Here is a 23,258-nt window from a genome sequence, read left to right as displayed (position 1 = left end):
CTTATCATTAAGCAAGGACTACCTGTACTATCCTTAAGAACATTTGATGAGCAACTAATAAATGCTAGAACTTATAACATTGTATCCATTCATAGAACGTAAATGGATTCCTTCCTATTAAGCCGTTGTTTAGCACGCGGGGATTAGTCCAGTCGCGGACACTTAAAGCAGCCGTATTCCGTCTGTCACCAGCATTTGTGCAAAGAGCATTTTAACTCCGTGCCCTCCTCAACCTGCACTAATCAGAAGTCAGCTCAGCTAAAGGCCAGCCGGAAGTCACCAGAGCCATCCAGACAAGAGCCTGGTCAAGAGCCCCATCTCAGCTGCCCTTCTCCTTTGCCTCTGAAGGTGCCAGCCGGGCTTGCTGGTGAAACATCAGGAAATCTGTTTGCTGGACCACAGTCACTAAACCCCAACACTGCCCAACAGTTTCAACATCTGTATTGATCGGTTATACACTGAGTATCTTAGTAACGGAGGTCATTAGCTTCTGGGGCCTCATGAGTCTTTTCACGTGTGTCATCTTAAATGAGAGTTGTGTGTAACCTGATTATTCCAGCTCTGTTGTGGGAAACGATGTCCATAAATGGCATTATGAATAGTTCAGCCATTATCACTGCTTACGGGCTGCATTAACAAAATGCAGTCAGAAATTCAAGTGAACTAAGATGGACTATTCAACATTAAGGGGGTGAAGGACAGCTTTAAAATGAAAGATTACTCATAAGCCGGGCAGTTTAAGAGAAAAGAGAGAGAGGGAGACAAAACATTCCAGTTAAAGAGAGTGGCAGAAAGGCGGCTTAAGAGCCAAAGGAAAGGAACACAGTACGGTCGAGTCACGCGCTCACGAGCTGCACACGAAGCTGCAGCTTGGAATTCAAGAGAGATGGATTGGCAGGATGTATCCATGAAGGAAACCACCTTAGCATGTCAACCTGAAACAGGACTGAGGTCAAGACAACAAGGATCGCCCAGTGCGTGATAGCTGGGGAATGGATCGTGACTGAAAGAAGCCATGAGTGACCAAATGGGATTTGGATCTGGGGCAGCAAAGGGGAATGAGCAAGTAAATAAATAAATAAATCAAACACGGCCCAGAAGTCGAAAGACTCTGCCGTTGGTTGTTGAATTGTTTCAAGCTGAATATATATTGGGTTTTAAAAAGAACCTGTCTGGTTGTTGGGTTATAGAACAAGAGATTGCACTTTCTAAGTCAGCCTAGGAAACTGAAAGAGAGAGTAATTTGTTTCAAATCATTCTTGTGTTTATGTGTTTCTATTAATCTATACAGTTATTGATTTCATGCAAGTAATATGGTTTAATTTAACCTTTGGTTCTGAGAGAGAAATAAGGATTTATTATCTCAACAAGAAGAGATATTGAAGAGAACAATATCTGCATTGGAGATGAAACATCCCTTTGAGCCCCCTCTCGTTAGAAATTTTTGGCAACAGGTATAATAACTCTAAAGGGACGTGGCGGCTCAGTGGCTCAGACGTTGAGCTTGTTGATCAGAAAGGTCGGCAGCTGGGCAGTTCGAATCCCTAGCACCGCGTAACAGAGTGAGCTCCCCTGAGCTCCCATCTCAGCTTCTGCCAACCTAGCAGTTCGAAAGCACGTAAAAAATGCAAGTAGAAAAATAGGAACCACCTTTGGTGGGAACAGCGATCCGTGCGCCTTCGGCATTTAATCATGCCAGACACATGACCACAGAGACGTTTTTGGACAGCATTGAACAGAGATGAGCACCACCTCCTAGAGTCGGGAACGACTAGCACATATGTGCAAGGGGAACCTTTACCTTTTATAATAATAAGTCTAAAATTGATAAGCATTGGTAGAGATTCTACTTGGCAGCTCTCAAATCCAGAAACGGCTCAGGCGTTATAGCTGTGACTATGATTGTTATTGATTACTTCCCCAGCAACCACCCAAAGGAGTGGAAACTCATACATTCACTCTGAAATAATTACAGATGACCATTTCCAGAAGCATTATATAATACATTCTTGAAATCACTTTTTTTCCTCTGCTATTCTTACAATAACTGATACAGTTTAAAACTATGTTGGATCTAATGAATCAAACATGTAAACTTGACAAATAAATATTTCAAGAGGATGTTTCAAGAGGAGGTGAAAGGTGGCAATTCTTGAAATAGCTATTTACTATCCAGTAGGAGGAACATACGTTTAAAAGAGTTATGTTCTATTTAAAAAATCCGTACATATTGTCAGTTACCTAGTAATTTTCTGCATGTTACAAAATAAATATTTGATATTGGGCAGGCAGAGGAATAAAATAATACATCTTATACTTTTATTGTAATGTAGCTTCATCTATATAAACGAATTGCAAAAATAGGAAAAATATCAGTGCAATGTCCTTTAAAAGTTTAATAGAATGAATACAGAACTGCAGCTGTATTATACAAAATAAACTTGTATGTGATGCTATAGTCATTTTCTCACTAGAAGTTTAGATGGTCTTCCAGCAGCACCCACTCATCAGTGAGGCGATTAATATAAAGTCTGTCCTCATTATTGCTTTCACTGATAATATGATAGAAGACTAAATAAAACACAAACAAGGAAATATCTACCACGGGTCCTTATAATGCAAATACATTAATATTGATTTCAATTTAATTTTCCAAAAAGCAATAAGAAGGACTACTCTCTTGTAGAGTTAGAATTCTACTGTGTGCTAATTCTATAGGCATCAAGTCAAGATTAATCATATAGACTTTGGTGAGACTTACTCTCATGTAAGTAGGTAGGCATGCAATGAAACAATCTGGCTAAATTTAATAGCTCATTCAGGTTCTAAAATTGCATGAAAAATTCATCCACCTCTTTTAATAGCAATGACTGCAATTTGTAGCTAGTGCTAATTGTAGGACTACGCTCTCTGTCGATTAGTAAAAATCAGTCTTAGCAGCATGCCTTTGGAATTTAATTACAGCTCAGTACATGTTGCAATTTTATGCATACTTAATAAATAAGATCCATTAGAACCAATGGGACTTACTTCTAAATAGTCATGAACAAATTTGGGTTATTTCTCTTACATCTGACTTGTATTATTAATTTCCTTACAGGCAATGAAAATTACTTCAAAAATTTGTTTTGGATTAATCCAGGGCAGAAAATGATAAAAATAATGTGAACATTCACGTCCAACTATCTGAACATTTTGCTTTTGTTATGTTTGTCTATAGGTTAGAGTCTGCAAATCTAACAAGATAAAGCAAACTTCTTAAGTGTCTGCTAAGTGAAGATTACAAGACACAATTTTATTGAAATCAAAGCCGATTCAAACTATTCCAGTAATTCCACACCAAAAACTGGAAAAGAATTGATCTAGACCAGAGCTCCTAAAACTGGTGTGTATCTTTACGTTGGGGTGCTTAGGGTTCCATTTTTTTAAAAAATCTATGCTTAAATATTGTCTACTTAAATGTTGCTTTTCCATCCCACCAATACTGTTATTACCAAATGCAATATTTACTTAAACTTTTGACTTACCAGCCACAGCAGTAAAGGATGCTAATAACAGGACTAGAACTGCGTAACCCAGAAAATGGAAAGCCATTCCAGAGCCGGGCACAGGGGCGCTTTTGCCCTGTTACAACAAGGCTTCCTAGGTTTCTCTCAGCTCCTCTCTTACCCTTTGCCTCCTCTGACTGTTCCAAAGAATAGCCTCCTTTGAGCTTTTTCCTCATCGGTCACTCCCCCCTCGATCCTGTTGCGACATAGGCAACCAATCTTTTCTTCCTTCCTTTTCAGCTTTGGTGCATTTTTTTTTCCCTTTTGGTAATGGTCAGAGAATTATGTAAATTATATACAAACACACTTCCCCAATTTCTCAACTAGCTTTTCCTTGTTTGCTTTCAACCTCTCGAGCTTCTGAAAGTGAGCAATCCCATCTTTAACAAACCGGGCCATTGTTATTAGGCTTCTTGCAGCATTAGAAGCAAGTTGTTTAAAGGAATCCTGTTTTTCTCCATCTTTCAGTTTTTAACAATAGACAGAACCACAAAAGCAGAAGCCGTCAGAGAAAGGGTTCTGTTGGCCACAGAATTTTGTCCTTTTGGCACAGTTGACAAGAGTTTTACTCCTCTCTGGTGCTTTGAACAGCAAACCCAACAATACTTTGCCTTCCCTGTTACCTCTCGGTTGCTGAGTGCCGAATGCATGGTTCTTTTCATGAGTCTGCTGCTGTGACTGGAAAGGTGAGTGCCCTGTGCTGTGTGTGTGTGTGGGGGGGTGGCTCTTATTAAAGAGCATGCAGCACAGAACAGCCAATTATAAAGAATGCCTCAGCAAATTAGTTGGGTGTGTTCGTGGATAGAACTTGCTCATAGGGAAATAAACGACCAAAGAGCAGTTGTTCTAAATGCAACGTCTGGCCAGGGTCTACACACGCCGTAGGCCCTCTGTGGTGAAGAAACCGCTGTTTCTATGGTTCATGGAGTGGCCCACCTCTTTATAAATACAGGAACAAGTCCAGGCAATCTTCTTGGCAGCATTTTCAGAAGTGAGGTTTTCCCGTATCACCTTCCTAAGGTTGAGATTCTGGGTGCCCAAAAGGGAACTCACAGTCCCCTAGATTCTAATCCAGGTAGCTTTAACCACGAAACCAAACTGGCCCTCTTAAATTTGACTCACATCTATTTTCCCATGGAAATGTCAGCCCATCCACTAAGGCCCCATGAAAAAAAGAAACGGCAATTCCTCGAATTGCACGTTTAGCTCGGGAGCCAATTTGCTCAAAGCCTTTTAACCATAAAAGTGTCCCAAAAAAAAAAAGGTAACTGAATATTTGGGAATTATGCAAAGAGCAACTCCAGGCTTCCTTCATAATGTTTTTTGCCTGAGTCAATGTTCCACTAATGTAGAGTTTTTTTGATCCAACAGATTCTAAGACATTTGATTTGATTGGCAGGCTGCTTTTCTGAGTAACAATAAAAATAGGTGGTTTCCAAAATAAAGCAAGCCAACAACAACAGAAAGTCTCATAGATGAATGAAAGTCAATTATTAATTTATTAGGACTTGGCTAAAGCGGAACTTTGGGAAAAAAACAGAAAAGGTGGGGCTGACTTATTCCATAGCACACAGCAATAATACAGGATAAAGTCCTTTAGCATCCATTCCCTTCCCCTCTACATGTTTCCGGAGATCATTCCTACATACCATTACATTACTACTACCAGTTTGTTCATGTGGATGCCACGCACACCTGTTTGATGTGCACGGCACACGCATGCACAGTGCTATTAAAATTGCTCTGCGCACGCACAGAACTTAAAAACGAAATCGCGGCCTGTAGGACAAAAATGCCAAGATGGGGGTGCTGCAGAACCAGTTCGCGGGGGGGGGCACGGCAGGTTCCTGGGTTGCTGCTGGTTCCAGTGACCCAGGCTGCCCAATCAGTACTGTGCGGCCGAAGCGGAAGGAATCCACCACTGGTACAGTTGCCCTCATGATCTAGGAAGAAGTGAGCATTCAAAGGAGCAGCCCTGGGAGTTTGGAAAAAGACCCGTCTACGGTACTCTAATGGATAGAGAGAGGTACTCTGTGTGTGTGTCTATTTCCATGCAATTTTAAAGGACTTATTTTAAAGGATTGCCACAATCTTCCATATTATGCCTTCACATTATCAGAATCAACATTCTTTTAAAAACTGAAATTATTTGTAGTTTGGTGTTGAGAACAGCTTTGGAAGGTTCTACCTTTTACAAGACTCACAAAGTAACAAGAGGAAATATTTCTGCTACAGCCTAGATCAGCTTTCTAAAACCTAGGACCAATTGCTACGGTAGCCGGGGATATTCGGAATTATAGCCAAAAGACTTGTGGTTGTGACCTGCAGTTGTGGTTGATGAGGTGTTTTGGTTTTATTTCAAAGAAATTGAATGTCGAGGGAAAAACCCAAACTTTTAAAAGTAGATTATCTGGCAGAGTGTTCTGCTACCTTTTCTGTTCATGAGCCTGGGAGTTTTATACTTCGATTTAACGAGCTATAAAAGAATGGATAAGGATTCATTGCCTAAAGGATCAAATTTGCCTTTGACCAGGGATGTCAAACTTGCTGCCCAAGGGCCCGGATGCGTCGTGTGCCGGCCCTTCCCCTGCCACGTGATGCCCCCGGGATAACGTACGTTTGACACCCCTTCCTTACACTCACAAAAAGTTTAAACACTCAGCTGCATGTTTTGTATTTCATGCTCTATATGAAATGCACACAACAATTTACAGTGAACTGTGAACGCACGTGAAAAGTGAACTGGTACCTACCGGAACCCACCCTTGATATGTGTGTGTGTTTGTATGTGTGTGTGTGTGTGTGTGTGTGTGTATGAGAGCGGGCATCAGAAATTCATTTTTAATGTGTGCCGGTGTGTATACAGAAAAAGTGACAAGGTTATTTTAACGGGTTTTTTTTTATCGTCACAAAAGCCATAAAATTCTTTAATCCAGGGGTGAAATGTCTGAACTTTCCTAACGGTTTGCTTCACGCCAAACACAAGCGCTTGCTGCCCATGGGCCCCGCAGGCGCTACAGAGCCTGAGCCTGCAAAGGCAAGTAGTACAGCGAGTGGGGGGGGGAAACAGCTGCGCCGCCTGATTTACATTTGATAGAAAGCAGAATTTAAATCACACAGCACAGATGATTGTCACACGGCTGATCGTTGGAACTTTTTTTAACGTTTTTTAGAATATTTTTACTACCTGTTCACCCGAACTGGTAATAAAAAGAAATGCTAAAAAAGTTAAAAAACATTCCCTCGATCACACAGCACAGCTGATTGTCTCACAGCTGATTGTCAGGAATTTTTTTTTCCTTTTTAAACCATTTTTTATTACTGGTTTAGGTAGCATTTTTTACTATGGGTTCAGGTGAACCGGCCCAAACCGGTAGCATTAAATGCATTTTATATCTTGAAATGACTTTGTGGTTACTGGGAATCAAAAGCATCCCTATGACAAAAGACTAGACAACCCCATAACCTGTTTTGATCAAGCACAAAAGGAGTGGAGAAGAGTGCTTGAGTTGGGGAGACTTACTCAGATAGTTTGCAACCTTCCGTAGGCGAGGTTCCCCTTTGACTTTCTCTCTCCATGTTTCCCAGGAACGAAGTTGCAAATCCAAACCGACTGTCAGCTGTGGTCACATGAGCCTCATAAATTTTCTCTCTGCAAGCTCCCCAGGCTTCCATTATGACCTGAAGGAGTCGGGGAACACTCTGAGTGGGAATCACATATCATTGGTTTAGATACATTTCCTTGCTGAAATAGAAAAACGGAATGACTATGGGAGGACAAAAAAAAATCAGTGGGAGTGAAAAATAAATTTCCTCATGCAAAGCTGGAAGTGAGGGTTGGAAACCAACCTCCCTCCCTCCCTCCCGCCCTCCCTTCAAGCAAGCAAGCAAGGCATGACTTGGGAGACTCTTTCTAATCCTTCGCTAGCAGCAGCCAGTTGAAGGTATCCATATTTACTCCGTAGAATAAAGTAACAAGTAATGTTACATCTCTATGTGTGTTTCTGCTCTATCCTTACGTAATACCTAAGCATTTCTATGTGAACACTGGGAAGCACAAGGCAGCTACATTCATTTTGCTCTGGATCACATGAGCAAGAGAGAATAGCAAGAATGTTGACTGGGTGGGTGCAGTCACCAATATTTTGATTCTGTCCAGTTTCTTTACCCATAATGATGCACTGGGAAAACTTTTTCAGGTTGTTTTTCCGCTGTAGCCCCCATCTTTCATTAGACCTATCCTGTTTTCAGAGTTGGTTTTTCTTTTGCTAGTCTTTCTCCTAACTGCAAAATGGATTTGCTCTGGTCATTTTTCTGAGAGTTGTATTGTTGAAGTGCAGACAAAATTTTGAGCCCCTCATTTCCAACATCCTGCTGGATTGGAATGAATTTAAAAGTGTCAATGTGTGTAGAGATATGACATGTGACTTTCTCCCCACTTTTCTTCTTTAAAGTTCAGAACAATAAAGCAAAGTGAAAGCAGTACTCTTTAGCTTCTAGTGTGGTTATTCAAAATGTTTACATGTGCCAGAGACTTTAACCTTTGCATGATAGGAAAGAAGAAATGCTGATAATGTATGAGCAATATACTCAAACTTATTAATATTTGCTAGTAGTTTTTCTTGTTTAATGTTGATGGATTTCTTTTCACCAGAGAAGTAATAGATAAAATATTTCCTTAAAGTTTTGAATAGGAGAGCTAACCAGACCTCGAAAGATAACACACCCCGTTTTATTATCCACTTGTTGATATTCAACCAAGGCTCCTCACATGTAGATTGGCAGGAGAGCAGACCTGTCCCCCCGGGAGCCTTGCTGACATCTGGGTAGGACTTCTAACCTGCAGACCTTAAGCGAAGTGGTGAGCAGCCATATAAATTCTCTGAATGTTTTTCTGGAAAAAAAGAGAAATAATCCTGACAAATATAGAGAATAACTTTAATTCTCTTCAAAGTTTTAAACATTTTGAAGGATTTGTTCAATTAAGTTGAATGGAGAGAGTTTAAGCGAAGCTCAAATTACAGCATTTGCTACCAGAAAATGTAGTGCATATGTCAGTCAATTACAGGTCATAATTTCAGATTATTTCATAGAATATAAGGCTATAAGTCATGCAGTGACGTGCGGTGAGGTTTATGGCTGGTGAGGCATTGACACAGGGGTTTCAAAAAAATTTTAGACTTGTGGACCTCAACTCCCAGAATTCCACAGCCAGGCATGCTCAGTTCCGATTTAAAGTGACAGCATTTGTTTTTCTCCTTTGCGAAAAAGTTTTCCTTCATTCTTTTTCTTCTCCCTCCCCCTCCTTCCTCCCTTCCTCCCTCCCTCCCTCCCCCTCTCTCAAACAGACACACGCACACAGAGAAGTTGGATCCCTCTCTCACTCACTCTCTCTCAAACAAACACAAACACAGAAGTTGGATTGGATATATTTTCCAATGGCTTGAAAGCAGCTCCTCTGCCATACCCCTCCCCACATTCCCCTGCTGCCTTCCGATCCGAGCCTTTGATTGCAGGTGGAGCCACGTTGCCTTTTCAAACTTGTAATCAGTGAAGCTGGGCTTATATACTTTTATCCAGCTGTGTGTGTGTGTGTTTGAAAAGGCAACGTGGCTCTGCATGCAATCAAACTTTTTGAATTCCTCCCCCTCCCTCCGACCCACACATACCTTTTCCAGCTGTTTTGGAGCGGATTTCAACTCTGTTCTTGCCTGCCATCATGAAAAGAAACAAAAATGTAAAAGGGAAAAGGCAAGAGCTGAGGTCAGGCTGAGCTAGTTGCTGCCAGAGCCTCTAAAAAGCCTCTTAAAAAACACCCTCTTCAGGAGTCAGGAGAACAACATGCCTCATCTATGTCAGGAATTTTTTGGCTTTTAACCCTTGCTTATCTCTGCTCGAGTGATCATAAAGTCAGACTAGACGAGGCACGTGGTTCTCCTGCCGCCTCCTGTAAAGGGCACTTTTTTAGAGGCTTTTTTGAACAGTTAAGCACTAAGCAGAGTCCTCCATGGTGGCTCTGGCAGCAACTAGCTCAGCCTGACCTCAGCAGCTCTTGCCTTTTTCCTTTTACATTTTCTTTTCTTTTTATGACGACAGTGGTGAGGCTCTGCCTCCCCTGCCTCCCCCTGACTGTATGTCCCTGGATGTCAGTTAGTACTTGGTTCCACACTTATTAGTAAGAATGAGGCCCCAATCTTTCAGTTGGGGTCTTCTCTGTAGTCACTTTCTGAGGTACATCAAAAGGTAGAAAGCCCCTCAAAGAGGTTTGATTGAATATTTTAGGATTTGGAAGCAAAATTGAAGGAAAAACAGTGGCAAACTGTGCAGTCTGAGAATCTACCAGTACTTAGGGAGCAGGTCTTATACAAACTCAAAGTATATTTAAAGAGACTCTTATATTAAGCGTTTTTTACTAGAAGAAAATAAAAGAAGTCGGTAGCTGTAGCAAGGCCTAGTCTCCCCAAACAGCATTGCATAATGTACTTTCCTCTGAAAGTGACAGGAAACATTCCTGATTACACCCACTCCTTGGATGACTCTGCATGTAGGAGGGCTTCCAAATTGGACTGCCTGCACACTGCAAAGCCAGATGTGCTCTTCCCATGCTGCCATGACCTTGCCTGCTCATGCTCATCCAACCCATAATTATAATCATGTAGCCAGTAAATCATGCATTCCACAGCATTTTTGGAGATCAAAAATAGTACCATCTTCAAAATGATTTACCTCAACTGACATCTCTAGCTGACTTACTTAATCTACAAATATTCAATTTCATATAAGTGCTAATATAAAAGTTTCTGGCAATTGTATACACAAAAAACATTTGCTGAATCATGCACCTGCTACAGTCGGAGCCTTCTAGCCAGAATCCTATCTCCTGCCTCTGCCTTCAAGACAGTATACAAAATCAAAGCTTCCTAAGCTTATTTTTATGTTCAGCATTACTTTTGAATGTGGGCGTTAGAAGAAGTTCTAGGGTAGCTACTTTGACCCAAATTCTATTGAGTTAAATGAGGCATATTCCAACATCACAGAATTTTCACAAATCAAAGCAAGAAGAATTGATTTTCATTTTTAGGAATGCATTCTCATAAATTCAGGACTAGTGAACAGACCTGCGTATATTCACTGATAAATAATTATCATTGCAGTTAACATCTAATCTTGCAATAGCTGTTTTCTTAATAGTTAGAAGTTTGAATGGAGTAGGGATAAGTCTCTCCAGTTGCAGTCCTCTCGTATCCTTTGTAATGAATAAAAGAGGTGAGAAATAGCCTAAGGTTAATATGATACTATTGGGTGTAACAGGAATTATTATGAAAGTTGCGATTCTGCTATTATATTCTTTAAATGCACAGTATTATGGTAAAAGTGCTTCTTTATATGTTATTTTTCTGAAAGCAATTTTGAAACCTGATTCCTAATTCGTTTATTTGGAATCAGATTCTAGTAAGTCAAGGCACATTTTTCCAAATAATCTGTGTTTAGGTTTATAGTAGGAAGTATATGTTATCCATTACTTGTTGAGAAATAAATCAACAAGATTCAACAAATTTCTTTTTTGGGTTATCATATGTAAACTTTTAAAAAAAATACTAATACTTTTTGGTGGGGCTAGGGGGAGAACAATATTGGTGTAGTAGAGAAGGCAGAAAGCAGGAGTTCAAGTCCCACCTTAGCCATGAAAGCCAGCTGGGTGACTTTGGGCCAGTCACTCTCACAGGGCTGTTGTTGTGGGGAAATAGGAGGTGTGTTGGATAGGTTCATTGTGTTGAGTTACTTGTAAAAATAATAAACAGGGAAAATAAGTAAATAAATGTAGTTATCTCTGAAATGGAGATATCTGTATTAATATATTGGCTACCATGTGTCATGGCAAGCTACATTATTAGGGAGAGCAGGGCAACCAGCTCAGACAAGAGAGGGCATCCCATTCTGGCTGAATCAGAGATTGTTCTGACATGGTTGATGCTTATTTGATGATTCATCCTATGTTTCACCAATTCCGTTTCTTCCGAGGGATCCTTAATTACACACATGGGAACGGTCCCGAGTTGAAAGGACAGAAAAATAACATTCCAGGAGCAGTTGCGTGTTCTCTGCAATGTTTCCTCAGCCCTCCAAGCTAACCTTCTCCTCGCAGGTGTGGTACGTATTATTTGCCTCACACCAAGATGAGGTGATGTCTGTCTGTGGAAATGGGGTGGGGAATATTGGCTCTCCTGTCAAGTGAATATCGTTTGGAAATGTGTATAAAAACAGCACGGCTGTTTTCCAGATGTTGAAGGCCTGGTTTAAAAAAGTATCCTACCACTATTCACATACATGGTAGTAAATTAGTTGTCCAAAAGGAAGATGGCATTTCTTCTCATTCTAAGTTTTAATGGTTTTGTTATCTCCAGTCACAGAATATGGTTCCATCCGGACAGTGGTGAAATTCAACTTCTTTTACTGCCGGTTCTGAGGGTGTGGTTTGGTGGGTGTGGCAGGGGAAGGATATCGCAAAATCTTCATTTCCACCCCCACTTTGGTAGCATTTGCCAGAGGTATTTGCCAGCGCTCCAAACTACTCAAAATTTCCGCTACCGGTTCTCCAGAACCTGCTGAATTTCACCCATGCAACTGGATGGATCAAAAATATAGTAATTGCATCAGAATAAAAGCAAACAAACCGATGAAGAAATGGCAATAATTCTGAAGTAGAGAAAGATTAACAATTGTATTGTTTTTAAAACATCAATAAGGGACTGGTTATATCACTCTTCTGACTTCTGCACCAACCTCTTAGATTTCTCTAGTGTAAGATTTTGAGCAGCAAAGAGATTAAAAAAACATTTCAATCTTTATATTATAAAACTTAACTTATGGACACCCATCAACCCCATTGCTGCAACTTGCATTGGTTAAAAACATTCAAATTCAGTGTTAATTATCTTTAGGTGATTGAATCTGCAGCCACAGCCTCAATTCAGATGAGAAAGAACTGGGCTAACCATCTTGTTTCCACACCCCTGAAGGTTGTCAATTAATAGTATGGTAGAAATCAGTAAGACAAGGAAAATCCCATACAATGAAGTCTAGAAATATATAGGAAATGTAACGTGTTGTTTTGATTAAATGCAACTGAAATATGTACTTTTTCTGCTGTTGGAAGAAAAATCCTTCTGGGTTCAGCTCCAAGTGGGGAAAAAGACACTGGAGACACAGAGGCTGCTTGGAAAGATGGTTTAATGATGGACAGGACCACATGGCTAGAGTGATCACATGCTTCAATGTTGGGTGGAGAAGAAGAGAGAGAACGAGATGCTGAAAGTTCCTGGCTTTATACTCTCTGTTAGGCCCCACCTCTCTGTTTCCTGTTCCTGTGTAAGAAAACGTATTCTGATTGGTTGTCAGACTCCCATGGGGCCATTCAGGGGCAACTCTCTAGGCTGTGTTTTGAGTCTCAAGTTTGGTTGAGTTCTCAGGTGCCATGTGGTGAATGGGATAAAGGGCTAAATCCCATGCCTTAATCATGCCTTAATCCCATCCCTCTGAAGGGGAGAGCTCTTTATTATGCAAAGGGACTGCCTTGGGCATCTTAATGGCCCATTGACAAAGTGGGGTGGGCAGGAAGTTGCAGGGAGCTACTTTGCCTTTAAAACATCTTTCTCCCTTTTCACATTCAGGGAAATATAATATTCTGCCTTTTCAATATTTCCTAGGATATTCCATTCTTCTAGGAGAAGGATGGGTTTTAACTTCCTGCACTGCTTTCAGATTTTGGAATCTGCTGTAATACATATTTGTTGATGTTTTCTTCTGCTTTCCCGCCACCTTCTTAGGAGCCGAGGTGGCGCAGTGGTTAAATGCAGCACTGCAGGCTACTTCAGCTGACTGCAGTTCAGCAGTTCGGCTGTTCAAATCTCACTGGCTCAAAGGTTGACTCAGCCTTCCATCCTTCCGAGGTGGGTGAAATGAGGACCCGGATTGTTGTTGGGGGCAACATGCTGACTCTGTAAACCGCTTAGAGAGGGCTGAAAGCCCTATGAAGCGGTATATAAGTCTAACTATTGCTATTGTTGCTATTGCTATTGCTGCTTCTTTCTCCCATTACCATCCGTCAGTTTTCGTTAGAAATGCTTCCTACTTTGGATAGTCTATTGCTTCATTCTCTTTTTAAACTTTGTCCAGCTCAAATGAAGTTTATAGTTGTTTTTGGCTGGAGAACTGGCTAGAGGGAGTCTCTTCCCGGAACACTGTGTAAACAATCTTTCCGCAATATTTGCCAATCAAACATTGCAACATTGTAAGAGTAGCAGCGATATCAAACAATGCAGTAAAAAGTAAAAGCTCTTGAAATTAAGCCGGGTTACATATTTGATGTGACACTTTGTCCGTTAAAAGCAGCTCCCAGATTTAAAAGTGTGGAGGTGGCATATCCAGCACAGTTGAAAAGATCTCTACATTATTTCACTGGTACCTACCTCAAAAGTACAAGATGACAGCATTGCAGTACAGGTGGTTCTCAATTTACGACTGTAATTGAGCCTGGAATTACAGTTGTAAATCACGGTGGTCATTAAGTGCTTCAGAACAATGACCATGCCTGATTTTACAACCTTTTCTGTGGCAGTTATTAAATAAATCCATTTTAGCCAATGGGTTTGGGGGTTTATTTTTTGCTAGAAACTGGAGGTAAATGCTGGTTTCCAGCAAAAACAAAAAAACTAAAATTTGCAGCCATGTAACCATGGGATGCTGAAAATGGCCACAAATGCATACAGGTTGCCAAAATCTGATCATGTGACTTCATGGGATGGAGAATGGCCACTGTAACTTTAAAACCAGTTGTAAGTAGCTCTGGGGAGGTCCACCATAATAGTGAAACAGGTCGGTTCCAATGGGCAGAAAATAACTATTCTTTATTTCTAGGAGTTATTATGCAAATAATCCAATAATTGTATCACTGTAATGAATTCCCTGATATTTTAGTTTGTGTACATTAAAAGATAACAATTCTTTCTAATAAAGTTTTTTCCAGGAATTTTAAGAGTTCTCAAGGAGAATGAATAGAAATAGCACCATATAATTTTGAATATGGCACATGAAAATTAAAACTCTTCTTTTTCTAATGGTAATTAAAATTGAACACTAGCAATTTGTATTAACAGGGAAGTTTAAGATGGAACATATGATGCAATGCATTTCCTGTTGCATGTTATATTCTTGGTATTAAAAATTATATTAAAAGCAATGTATGTTAAAACAAAACATGACCTATATCATTCGAATCATTTTTATTTGCACTGTAAGTTGTGAACTTATTCATGCCTTTGGTCCTAAGATTGCTTCTGGTGCTAATGCAGAACCCCTTGCAGAAATAATCCACGTAACAAAAGTAATCAGATCATGTGAGTTTCCTTGAATTTTGCAAATCCTTTCGATGTATACACACACACAAACACACACACACACACACACACAGAGCTCCCAAGAGTTTATTAACTCCCATAACAAGAGTTGTTGTTATGAGGTACAACTTATCATTTAAAGCACATTGTGTATGTGTGCATGTATGTGTACATTAAATGGCCAAAAAGAACATTAAAAAAGTTGAGTTTAAAGAAGAATTGAGGTGAGGGGAGTCCATCTTTATTGGCTGGCCTGATCTACCAACAGCAGTTTTTGTGGCTGGACAGATGCTGCTGTGTCCAAGCAAAATGAAGCATGTTCTGTGCTTCCTCCACACTGTGAGGAAGGACGCTGCTTTGCAACTGGTTTGAAAGGAACTACAGGTAAAGACTCAGTGGAATGAAACCTGATTTTGAAGTTCTCCATAGATAGATAGATGTTGGCTATCTTCTCCCAAAAAATATCCACCTATTTCCATATCTGACACATTCTGGTTGCCTGGATGCCTCTAAAACAAGCCTTTTTAACTATGGTAATATATTTATGACCCAGTTAATTCATTATGAAGAGAATAGTTTGGTAAAAATCATGGGGTAAAAAATAAAAAAAAACAAAAGCCTAAAAACCAGCAATTAAATTTTTTTGTTCATTTATGTGAAGGAAGTAGGTGCATCCCTTTCTGGAAGAGTTAGCTATAGTAGCAATTATAATTTGACCCCCCCCACACACACATCTTTCCACACCCATCTTATTTATTCTCTTTTAATCAAAGTTAAGAGTATAACTACAATTTCAGCACATCCGGGCTTATTAATGGTTCAGCCTTCTGTTTATATCTAGAGTTACCATATGTTGCCATTCTCTCACCTGGAGCGTCTTCAGATTCATTCTTTGGCTTCTGGACTCACCACAAACTTCCACCTTCCTGAAATTTGTCATTGTTCTCATTACTTTCATAAGATTTCTTTTTGACTTCCCTTTGGAGAGATTTTTTTTTACAATTGTTTTCACCTATTGAACTTCCTGGGAAAAACAGACTCCAGGGCAATTATAAGAACATAAACAGAAAATGGCTAAGCATAACAGAGTAACACAGCAACAGAATTAACAAATGTTGATTTTATATGTTATTCTTGAAGGGTTGAACTTTACTTATTTCAGCAAATCACCATTTGGAATAACCATTAATTCATCACTGCCACATGAGCCACATTATTTGACAGCTGGCTTCCAGGTGCGATTCAAGACACCCATTCTCGCCTATAAAGCTCTTCCTGCACCCAGTTATCTGGGAGGGTTGCCCCCCCCATTTATGACAGTATATTTGTGTGTGTTCTAGGTCTGCTTAATTAAACATTGTTATAGTGTGGGACAGTGGTAAATGTGTTTTCTCTGTCACTGCCCCTAACCCCTGAATCAGCATTTCCTCAGAGTCGGTGTTTGCTCTTTTGGGGTTCTGGAAACCCATCTCCATTCCTAGACCTGAGGCTAGTGTGTTTCTGGAGTTCCTATTGTGTTTTTGTTATGCTTTTATCTATTGTAATTATATATTTTCACCCACTCTCAACAGAGGTGGGATTCACTTACCTTCCCTACCCATCGCAAATGTGAGTGCACTCACATGCTTGTGTCAGCATTCCAAGTGTCATGTAGAATTAAATCAGAGTCCAAGGCAAAACGATCCTTAAAGTTCCAATTTAATAAAGCAGACATCTTAGCACATTGCTGTGGAATCCCAAATCTGGAAATTACATCAGATTTCCACCCAGTTAAAAGTTCATGATCTTCTCCCCACACCCACAATCCATCACATGGTCCAATTTCCTTCTTCCACGCTGGCATCCATACCCAGCTGCTTCAGGTCAGGTGTAAAAGTGCGGAGACAAAAGATGACCTTGGCTTCTAGTAAAGAATGACAACAATACATTCCACAATCCTATTCCTGCCTATTCCCCCCTCCCATCAACTATACTGATGAAACAGCATAATGAATTAAGAGAAAGTGTGGCAGGCCAAAATTCTAAAAGGAATATAACTGCAGGCCTGACAGCTTGCTTGCTTCAGATGCATGTGCCTCGTCTGTGCATGCACACTGCCTTTTGTCCATGCGCAGTGCTTGCACATTATGTCAGGGCGGGTGGGCGAAGCCTCTCGCATCTGCCACTACCGGTTCGCCCAAACCGGAGAGAACTGGCTGAATAACAACACCTGTGACTCTCAATCTTCTGGAGTGGGCAGTCAGGATAAATCTAAACATATTCCTACTTTTGGGGAAACTAATATGTATAGAAACCGATATGTAAATAAAAGCTTTCAATCTCATTAAGTCATCAGAGGAAATGGGAAAAATAACAAACTATGCTTTGAAAATGGTGTGTTTTCACAAGAATTTGCTAGGATGAAGTGCGGTTTGCCTGGATTCAGATAGCCTAGCAAGCTTGGTTAATTTAAACTGAAGGAAAGTGTTAGTTGTGTTGGTAGGCATCTCCCTTTCCCTTCCTGAGGCCTAGACTATTTGAAGATCTCCCGTAAATGTTTTTCTACAGAATTGAGTAAGATAGATTGGATTGAGAGCAACTGATCCAAAGTCACCCATTTTGCTCTGCACTTAGGGTGGGATCCGAACCAAGGTCTCCCTCATGAACTCAACAACTGAACCACTACAGAACCTGGTAATGCAGATTTCAAATTTCTCACGACTACATTAAAAAGTAGAACATCATGTAGACTTGAAAAAGAGGGTTTGATTCATTCCCATATTGAACTACTATCATCATCAACTCAGTGATTTAAGGTAAAATAGGACCTGATTATCAAAGAAATGTGAAAGGGGATTTATAATATATTAGTGTCTAGACAAAAAGAATGCAGGTGTTATGATAAGAATCTCATTACATTAAGAAATGGTGGATGCATGAAAAGGGGAAATGATTTGGATCAAGCGTCTGTCATAACAACTTCATTAAAGTTGTGTTTTATTCGCCTTATCACAGTTGAGGGTGCTCCATCACTGGAAGCTTTCAAAAAGAGACTCGACAGCCATTTGCGAAATGATATCAGATCTCCTGCTTCAGCAGGGGTTTGGACTAGAAGACCTCCGAGCTCCTTTCCGACTCTATTATTTTACGTTCTATATTTGGTTTACTTTTATTTGCTTTTACAAATTATTAGTATAGTCTTCATTGTCATTGTACAAAATAAATACAACGGAATTGGTTATTGTACTGTCCTTAAAGACAATTCAGAAGTTGCAGGAGGTATGAAATACAATCGATTATGCCTATGTTTCAAGAGCTGCATTGGTGCCACTTTGCTTTCGGATGAAATCTAAATTGCTGGTTGTAACCAATAAAGCCCTTCATGTTTTGGGCCTGGATTCCTTCAAAACTGTCTGTTCCAAGTGGAATCTGCCCACCAGATAGAGTCGGGTTGGGGCAGCATACTTTAAATTCCAGCCCTTGGGAAATTTGCAGGCTTTCTTAACCATGGCCAACTTCCTTTGGAACAGTTTTTGGTTGGGTAGCCACAAAGATGATGATCCATAAAGCAGTTGGGGAAGGCAGTTATATTAGCATAGTGAATTGTTATCTGGTGATTTGTATGGGACCGCTGACATCGATTTCTGAGGTAATGTTTATTATCAGAATGTGTACTGTTTGCTTTTTCTTCCCGATTGTTCTACTGCTTTGTTATTTCTATGGTAAATTGCCGAGCCTTGTGAAAGTGTACAACTCTTAGTAAATAATTTATGTGCCTTTATGTTTCCCTGTAACTGCTAGTTGTCTCATTAATGGCAATTTAGATAAGAATCTTCCAAGGGCTACAGTTCTTGCACAAACACAAATGTTTATCCTGTGGAAGAAAATAAAACCCAAAGGGACAGAGGCTAAGCAAATGGAAAGAACTTTCCCATTAACTTAATGTGTACATTTTTAGTGGCCAATATATCACCCATGTTGACGTATTGTTCTAGAGGAAGTAAAAGCATTTTTTTCATTTTTAATATAATTATAAATAATATCCAAAATAGTTATCAGACACATTAACCTCTTCAGTAAAAACGTCTGAAAACAAGCTACTTAGTAAAATTTGGATTTACAAGAATTCTAGAATCTGGTTTTTTAAAGATGTCCTGTGGACCCCTAGAGTTCTAACCTGATGGGAGTTTCATGAGAGATTAAGTGCAAAAATAAATGCAACACAGGTTTAAAAATCATTCTACAGCAGCCAATTTTCTGTCAATAGAACTTTTTTTGGGGGTAAGAGGTTTGGGTTATTTTAAGGAACAGATCTGAAAACACGGGAGAGTTTGGAAGCTCTGATTCTGTAACAGCCGATCTATTGATTCTTCATAGAAGGACCTGCTGAAGGGCTCCGGAACGTTCTCTCTCCCCAGCACGCTTTGTTGCTGTTTCTGACGTTAAAGTATTGGGTGTTGGGTAGCCCACATTTCACTCCTACAGCTGTGGAGCAGATTTATGTTTATATGGACTAAGGCCATATAATTTTAAAAGAACAATTTAAAAATAGTGAAAAAATAATCAATTTGGTACTAAAATATATTGTCTAAAGCTGTGCAAGGATTCCCCCCCTTACCAACTGCCCGATGTAGCAAGTGTTCAAAGTTACAATGTCCCAAAATAATTTTGTGATTAATCCTCACATTTACAACTGTAGCAGCATGTTGCAGCCTTGCCTCAAATTTTAGGCTTCATTCTCAGCATTTGAAAAGGAAGCCTTAGCACTTTTAACACGGCAATTTAGGGCTCTTTTTAACTTTAAGGAAGCACATTTTTCTCTTTTTAGAAGGTCATTTCCTTAGTATGTGATCATTTGCTTTCTCAGCAACTACCCAATAGAGAAGACATTCTGAAAGTCCTTGAACATACTGACATGATTTAAGAAATACACAAATCCAGCTGGGAAAGAATAAAGTAAGACATAAACTTGTGGAATGTTTTGTAGAGTCTATGCTTTCAATTGTTCAGGTCTCAAAAATTATCAATGTCTTTTATTTGATCACTTGATTTCTAACATATTTCATACAAAAACATATGCATCATCTGTTTCCCTACAAAAAACAACCCTTGATCCTTTAATAAAGTTTTTTCCCCCTTTCCATGAATTATTTGATTTATATTTTCATATGGGCAAAGAAACCTCTTTGCAAAGGTAAACGTTTCTCTCTCTCAAATTCAGGGATCAAGTCCTCATCAGCTCCGTGCCAAACATGGGAGGATTGAATCTGAATGCAACAGCAGCTGTGCACAGCCAGATGATCAGCATTCATGTGCTTCACAAGTGTGTACAGGTAACCATCACTGCAGCATCTTGTAGTCAGGTAATCATCATCTAAGTGCTTCACAACTGGTTTGCAACAAATAGAATTAATAGGAAGGCGGAAATCAAACTATAAGTTGCAGTCATGTGAATTTTTGCTTAGCAGCTGTGCTTAATAACCAATGGGGAAGTAAGATTGTAAGACAATCACAGCCCATGTGATTTTTCTGCTTAGTGACTATGTTGCAAATGTGGTTGCTATGCGAGTACTACTTGTGCAGCATAAATAGGGACAACTGGCACCTCCAAGGTAGATATACACGTTCAACTTAATCTCACTGGAGAATCATTCTCTTTTCTCTGGAAAATTTAGAATATTATGGTCAAGGTAAAAAGCAACACCTTGTATCTCACTTGACCAAAGATCCTGTGGTTCTTAGCTATACTGCCTTGCACAGATCTATTCGATTAGAGGATCGATTCATTTTGGCACATGGCTCTTTGTGGTTACCACAGTCTTAAATGCTAACATTCCTAGATGAATTAATATTAATATATATTATTTTATTTTCAAATCCAGTCTTTACTATTTATAAACCAGATTCATTCCTTAGCGCTTTTAACTGCTGACATCTTTATTTAGAACCACTTCCTTCTCTTCTGTAGCTGTAATCTCTTTTGCTTATTGCTAAAACATACAGCAAAGAATTACTCAGCCTAAGAATACCTGCTGTTATGTCTTTGGTTAAGCACCAGAAGAGAAACAATTACCAAAGCAACTCCCCAGTAATTTTGGTTTCTTCACTTTGGTTCCCAGGGCTGCAGGTTTAACGTGCTCATTTTCTCCCTTCATGGAAAAAGACCTTCAGTAAATTGCAATAGTGCAAAAACTGAGCAAAGTTTTTCCCATTATGGCCTCCGATATTTTGTTACACCCATCTTTAACTGAGGTCATCCTCGGAATCCCAGATGCCGCCTTTGCTCAAAAACAACTCAGAACTGAATCATGCTTGTTTATTTAAATCCCTACCAGAGTAGTTAAAATAGCAAGCATATATATCAACAATTAGGGTTCTGAGTCTGGGAGATTCATCAATTACCTCATCTGAGACTCTTATGTTCATTTATCTTGGTTCTGGTCCTGCAAAAACAGTCAAGAACCAAGTATAGATGTTGTATTTATAGGCTGCCAAGCACTGCCTGTCTCTAAGCTAATGTTATAAACAAACACAAGTACACAATTAGGACAAACATCACACCTTCTGTCATTTATTCAAACTTAATCCTGGTAATTCAATTTAAAAAAACATTTTGTTTATATCCTAAGTAACAGAAGACGTTGGTCACCTAACAATAATATATACACCCAAACCCGCAGCAGCCATATTAGCAGTTTGATCTGGAGGGAACAGTTGTGGAACCAGAAGAACGAGACTTCCGTACTAATTTATTCTGATATCAGAGTCCACGAGAAAAAAGCACCCAAAACACTCATTATCTATACCACACATTATTATTGTAGTTGATTCTAAAGTTGGGCAAGTCCAGACTAATGTAGAAACACATTTACTTGACATTTAATACTTCTGTGCTTTTAATACTGGGAGTCTTTGTCTTATAACTGTAATTGAGCCCAGAATTACAGTCATAAATCCTGCCAGTCATTAAGTGGATTGAGCAACCCAATTTTACATTTTTTATAGCAGTTGTTAATCAAGCGACCATTATGCTAATCTGCAGTTGTTAAGTGAATTCCATAGTTATTAAACAAATCCTTTGTCCATAATGGCTGGGGTTTTTTAGGGGGAAAAGTCCCTGACTTTAGTTTCTTTTATGTTATCTTCTTTAATCAACATAATTTGCATATATGGACATTAAAAATGGGACAAAGAAGCTGAAGAAAAGTTTAAGATATTTCTTTTCCTCTTTTTTGTATTTCCATTTTTTTCTTTGTTCGTGTTCCAACTATATGTGTGTTGGGGGGGGGGGGCTGAGATACTTTTTCTTAATCCTGCCTTTAATTTGTGTGTAATTGGGCCTCAGGAACTCTGAACTAGTGAAATTAGAAATTAAGTATCACTAAATATTGCCACTATATTAATTCATTGAAAACAAAGCTACAATTTTTGAAATCTGAAATATATTGTGGCATAACAGAATGGGAAAGGATTAAAAGATCACAGGTCTGTGACTAAAATTATTTTCATCTAATTTCCATGTATTTTGGTGTGCTGAAAACAAATAAAATATTGAAAAAACTCCTAGACATCATGATTTGCCACAACACGCAAAATTGTCTTCAAATTTATCATTTTTTTTTTATTTTTGGTATATTTTTATATTATGGGTTTTTAACCAAATTTAAAGTCCAAATTACTATTAATTAATTCACATAAGTGCATTTAAGATATAAAATGCCAAAAAAACCTTAAAGGGTTTGTCCGAGTAATGTAAAAGAAACCATAGCACTGTAAATCTGATGGTCAGCAATATATACATGAGCTAAGCAAGTTTTAAGTCTGTGCTTCTAATGGTAGAAGGGGTGAATCTTTCCTGAAGAATCCAGTGGGAGGGAAACACAGGGCAGATAGCAGCATCTCCGGTCAGTGCAGGGGGCGTGGCCAGCACTGTGACGTCTCGTGTATAGACACAGAGCTGCTCTCTCCTGCATGCCACACTTGTGCACGAATCATCATCAGGTTCTTGGTTCTAGGCTGTTCACACTTTTTCATCGCAATTCATGTTAGCTCGTCATTCTTCAACCATTATGTTATGGCTCCGCGAAAGTATATTAATTCACCAGACAGTTTCTGTTTCATCTGTGGTGAATATACAGTGTTGAAGCAACAGCAAAATATTACAGACTTTGTGAAAAAAGTATACTTTGCATACTTTGGACTAAAAAATGGAGATCAAGATAAAGTTTGGGCACCTCATAAAGTGTGCAAACAGTGTGTTGAGGACCTCTGAAAGTGGTTCAAGGGTAAGAAAAAAATCTTTCCGTTATGGGATTCCTATGGTATGGCAAGAGCA

At 39.3% G+C, this 23,258-nt stretch overlaps 1 protein-coding gene and 1 long non-coding RNA gene across 7 annotated transcripts in view; one reads left to right on the top strand and one right to left on the bottom strand.

Annotated features, from left to right (window-relative positions):
- CFH (complement factor H) overlaps positions 1-3,704 on the bottom strand; it is a 92,472-nt gene extending 88,768 nt beyond the window's left edge. For 2 of the 3 annotated variants that reach the window (XM_032217433.1, XM_032217435.1), the window contains exon 1: positions 3,528-3,704. In XM_032217433.1, coding sequence (XP_032073324.1) covers positions 3,528-3,594 — 67 coding nt within the window. In that variant the 5' untranslated portion in view covers positions 3,595-3,704. The remainder of the gene's footprint in view (positions 1-3,527) is intronic. The other variant, XM_032217434.1, reaches the window with a different exon arrangement.
- On the top strand, positions 879-20,256 carry LOC116508765. Of its 4 annotated transcripts, none has more exons than XR_004255420.1 (4): positions 879-1,066; positions 3,221-3,385; positions 17,558-17,739; positions 20,145-20,256. It is a non-coding gene; the product is annotated as an uncharacterized LOC116508765 (long non-coding RNA). The 4 variants fall into 4 exon arrangements; XR_004255418.1 differs by lacking the exons at positions 879-1,066; positions 3,221-3,385; positions 17,558-17,739 and adding exons at positions 6,868-8,409; positions 11,571-11,699; positions 19,791-19,879; XR_004255417.1 differs by lacking the exons at positions 879-1,066; positions 3,221-3,385; positions 17,558-17,739 and adding exons at positions 6,868-8,409; positions 11,571-11,699.
- The last annotated feature ends 3,002 nt before the right edge of the window (positions 20,257-23,258 follow it).

Source organism: Thamnophis elegans, chromosome 5 (genome assembly GCF_009769535.1).
Source record: "Thamnophis elegans isolate rThaEle1 chromosome 5, rThaEle1.pri, whole genome shotgun sequence".
Classification (NCBI taxonomy): Eukaryota; Metazoa; Chordata; class Lepidosauria; order Squamata; family Colubridae; genus Thamnophis; species Thamnophis elegans.
This window is presented reverse-complemented; position numbering and strand designations above follow the sequence as displayed.